A 4,344-nucleotide genomic window follows, 5' to 3' on the forward strand; every position below is an offset into this window, starting at 1 on the left:
ACAACCACAACCACATGTGCATATATCCATAATGTAAATGTCTCCAGCAGACTCTGACTCATAGAGACCTTGGAGGATGAAGTACAACTGCCCCTTTGGGTTTCCAAAAATGTAAATCTTTATGGGTGCAGAGAGCCTCGTCTTTATCCTCTTAGTGGCTGGTGGATTCAGGCTGCTGACTTTGTGGTTAACAGTCCAGTGCTTACCCGATGCCCCGGGATCCTTGTATAGGACACTGGACAATACACTTGATGCCACAAGGCCACAGGGACAGAGTTGTCTTTTCCGGAAGTAGAGACCCCTTCTTTCTGGATACACAGCCCCCCTCCTAGTCTAGGGGGGTTTGGAGGGTTTGCTTTTTCCTCATGTGATGTGATGTCCTTTTACCTCCCTGCCCATCACAGGAGAACCTGGGACACTTCAGGATTGTCGCACAGGTGGGTGATGGGCCACACCCCCTCCTCAGCCCCACCTGCGGAACGTCACTGGCCCCTCCCATGGCTACAGAGCCTGCGCAATCCGCAGCCCTGGACTTCAGTCCATTCTCCCTTCCACGTTTGCTGATTTCATATGACAGTCCTAGAGGGGCTATGGTCAGATCTCCAGAAAGTTAGACTGCACTCAGGAAGAGCAGGGGTGTGAAGACCAAGGTGGTCTAAGGGTGGGGACAACCAAGGGAGCTGGCTTCTGCCAATCAGAGTTGGGGTCCTTATGGGTCTATCTCTGTCTTAGTCCCTGCCTCACCTTCCCATACAGAAACCCCCATCCTGCCCCACTCCCCTGGACCCAGGGCCTGACTTCCTGCCCACCACACCAGTCCTCCTTCTCATTTCCCCCAGGGCCTCGGAACTGTATGGAGCTACTCACGCGGGGACACACCCTGAGCAGCTGGCACACCATCTTCCTCCCTGACTGTCAACCCCTCACAGTGCTGTGTGACATGCACACGGAGGGAGGGGGCTGGACCGTGAGTACAGGGCATGGGGGGCAGCACCACATGGGCACCCCCATGCTGTTCTGTGACTTTGCTGGTGGTCTCTTTCCCTCTCGACCTTGGTTTCCCTGTCATCACAAAGCACAGAGCTCTCCTTTCTCTGAGGGAGGGAGAATCAGGAGAGGTGGGGGGGGACATGACCCTGTGAGGGAAAGAGGTCAGGGAGGAGCCCATCCTTCTCCTGCTGTGTGGCTGTGTGCTGACACCCCCCCTCTCTGAGCCCCATCTCCGCGTGGGTCAGCTGGGGCTCCCACCTGAACATCTTGGGTTGTGAAGAGGCCCACGTGGGTGCTGCTGACTTGTGACAGGGTGACTCTGTGTTGCTGCAGCACAAAGTCTGGGTCACACTCCGCACTGTGGGCCACCTTCTCCCCAAGTCCCTCTGCCCCCAGGTCTTCCAGCGCAGGATCGACGGCTCTGTGGACTTCTATCGGGATTGGGCCGAGTACAAGAAGGGCTTCGGCAGTCAGCTGGGAGAGTTCTGGCTGGGGAATGACAACATCCACACCCTGACAGCCCAGGGTGAGGCCCTGCTGCCCGAGCTGGACCATAGATGCTGGGACTCTGAGACATCCATGTCTTCACTGAGATGTGCTTGGCATGTGGCCCTGCTGGGGGCTCTCAGAGCATGGGAACCAGGAGTGTGGTCACATGGAAACAAGAGTAGGAAGGGGCATTGAGAGAAGTCACCCTCAGGTCCACCACCCATGATCATCCATTGGAGCTGGGATCTTAGGTCCCCGGAGGTCCTCCTTCACTTCTTCGGTGTCAGTGCTTGTGGCAGACCCCACCCAGATTAGTCCCCTGACTCCACGCCACAGAGTCAGCTTCCCATCTGCCCTGAGTAAACTTTAGTCTGGTCCTTTCTCCATTCTGTGGCCCCAGGAAACCTCAAGGGCATCCCCTCATGTGTCTCAAATCTTCCAAGAGAAGGGAAAGTTAAAACACAAGCTCTCACACCACATATTAGTGTCCTAACAACCACTTCCAGTACAATTTACATTTTAAACTAGAGTGATGTGTCCTTTCATCCACTGACCACAGCAGTGAAATTCAGGTCTGGATTCGAGATGGTGAAGAAGATATTTGAAATACGGACCATCTCTGAGGTTCTCATGTCCACACGACATTTGTTAAAGGTCCCACTTGACCTTTCCCTGGATGCCACTTCCAGACATCCCTCAAGAACTCACCCTAATCACCCACCCCTATTTCTGGTGACAGAAAGATCTTCTGCTGAGACTTTATCATGTTTTTCTCTCAGGCACTAGTGAGCTCCGTGTGGACCTGGTGGACTTCCAGGGTAATCACCAATTTGCCAAGTACACCTCATTCAAGATGGCGGATGAGTCAGAGAAATACAAGCTGGCCGTGGGGGCCTTTGCAGGGGGCAGTGCAGGTGAGTGGACTTCAGAGTGGCTGAGGGTGGGGCATTGAGACTGTGGATATCCTGGTTCTCCTCCTTCTCGGGTGATCTTGTTCCAGGGGTCTCACAACCTGAGTTCCTGTCCCTCCATCTGTGAATGCACTCACACCTGGATCTCTTGGGCAGGATCACATGACATTACCCATAGACTTTCTCTGCTGCAGGGTGATTGATAATCGAGCATCATCATTTCCAACATCTGGAAGGGGCTGGTCATTACACACATGTCCATAGCATCCTCTTCTCAAGCTGTGTTCCTGGAGCATGAACTCAGTATACTCTGTTCTTTCCCAAAGGGTTCTCTAGCCACATGATGTGAGGGTCTTTTCCTATACAGCATCCTCTTGGGTAACTAACTCCCATGCACATGAGTTCCTTTGAGGATCGAAGAATCAAAGTAGCATGAAGCCCATCTTCAGTACTTTATCCAGGGCTTCCAGATCAAGGCACTCCCATGTTCATCACGAGAACCTGAGACTTTGAATATTCCTTTCACCTACATGGACCTTTGAACCTTTTGGAGGACAGAAGGACAGGGGCTAGACACCTATTGTGGATAGTAAACTGAGGCTCAGGGGGAAAACTGCTCCTTATAGTCACCAGAGCTGAGGGTGAACCCAGGGATCTGAGGGAATAGGATACTGTCCTGGATGAAGGCCATGCTAAACCTACAGATAGCCACCCATGGGTACCAGGGGAGGGGTCACATGAGAAACTCTAGAGGGAACCTTCCTGAGGAAGAAGGCCTCTTCAGGGCAGGCGCTCTGCTCAGAGACAGTAGCTCATGGCTGTGTGGGGAGTGGGGGCTGGGTGAAGTGCAGAAGTAGAGCCTGAAGCTCTAGCTCCTCCTGCCTTGATCCTCTATAAAAGGGAGAGAGCACACATTGGGGGCATGACTGGAGCCAATCAGGGGAGCCAGGCCAGAGAGAAGCCCAGGCCAGAGCCTGACTGGAGGATGGTGTCTCCCCAGGGAGACATGGGAGAACCCAGAGGAAGGAGGGAGACAACACTCCTCAGGGTCATGGGGAAACCCAGAGGGAAGCAGTCTTGGCTGGAGGAAGGAGGGTGCGTCATGTTGGGGAGCAATCCTAGGTCTGGGGCAGGAGATGGCACTTCTGCTCCTGCCTCCTCCAGCCCTGGGCAGACTCTAGACCTCTGTGTGATCAGTCCCCACATCTCTGGAGGGAGGGCCATACAAGGTAGAAGCAGGAGCCAAGGCCAGGTGAGGACTACCTGATGGTAGGGCCTTTTCTATCACCCACTACACCTACTTTTTCTCCTGGACAGGTGATTCTCTGACAGCCCATAACAACAATTTTTTTAGCACCAAAGACCAAGACAATGACCAGAATGGTGGCAGTTGTGCCCAGGTATACAAGGGAGCCTGGTGGCACAACAACTGTCATGTGTCAAACTTGAATGGCCTCTATCTTGGAGGGAACCACGAGAGCTTTGCAAATGGCATCAACTGGAAATCAGGAAAGGGATACAACTACAGCTACAAGATGTCTGAGATGAAACTGCGGCCCACCTAGATTGGGTCCAGGTAGCCGCATAGGTCCCATGAGAATGGATTCGCCCCCAGTGGGGAAAACACACCCACAGACATGGCAACATCAAAACCTTCACTGTGTACCCCACTCACTCCATCACAGCTTTGTGGCCTCACTTTGCAAAGCCTTTCACCAGCCATCTTTGTACCACAGGGGACCTGCGTCCCTAAACCTTACTAAAATGAAGAAGGTTGGTTTTTGAAAAAATGTTTGCTCTCTAACAGACAAGCTGTTTATTTCAGTTTTCATTTGCATTTCTCAAATATAGTCTTTGGGGTATATTTCCATACATGTTGTTGGTTGCTCTCAAGTCAACTCTGACAACTGACAACTTCACACGCAACAGAATGAGACATGCCTCTGTCCTGTTA

The 4,344-nt window shown here is 52.6% G+C and overlaps 1 protein-coding gene across 1 annotated transcript in view; it reads left to right on the forward strand.

The window, feature by feature from the left end:
• The window catches only part of FCN1 (ficolin (collagen/fibrinogen domain containing) 1), a 9,988-nt gene extending 6,033 nt beyond the window's left edge, over positions 1-3,955 (forward strand). The window contains exons 5-9 of the mRNA XM_006863820.1: positions 405-437; positions 840-967; positions 1,387-1,516; positions 2,259-2,393; positions 3,708-3,955. Of these exons, the coding sequence (XP_006863882.1) occupies positions 405-437; positions 840-967; positions 1,387-1,516; positions 2,259-2,393; positions 3,708-3,955 (674 nt within the window). The remainder of the gene's footprint in view (positions 1-404; positions 438-839; positions 968-1,386; positions 1,517-2,258; positions 2,394-3,707) is intronic.
• The last annotated feature ends 389 nt before the right edge of the window (positions 3,956-4,344 follow it).

This window comes from Chrysochloris asiatica, unplaced genomic scaffold, assembly GCF_000296735.1.
Source record: "Chrysochloris asiatica unplaced genomic scaffold, ChrAsi1.0 scaffold00056, whole genome shotgun sequence".
NCBI lineage: Eukaryota > Metazoa > Chordata > Mammalia > Afrosoricida > Chrysochloridae > Chrysochloris > Chrysochloris asiatica.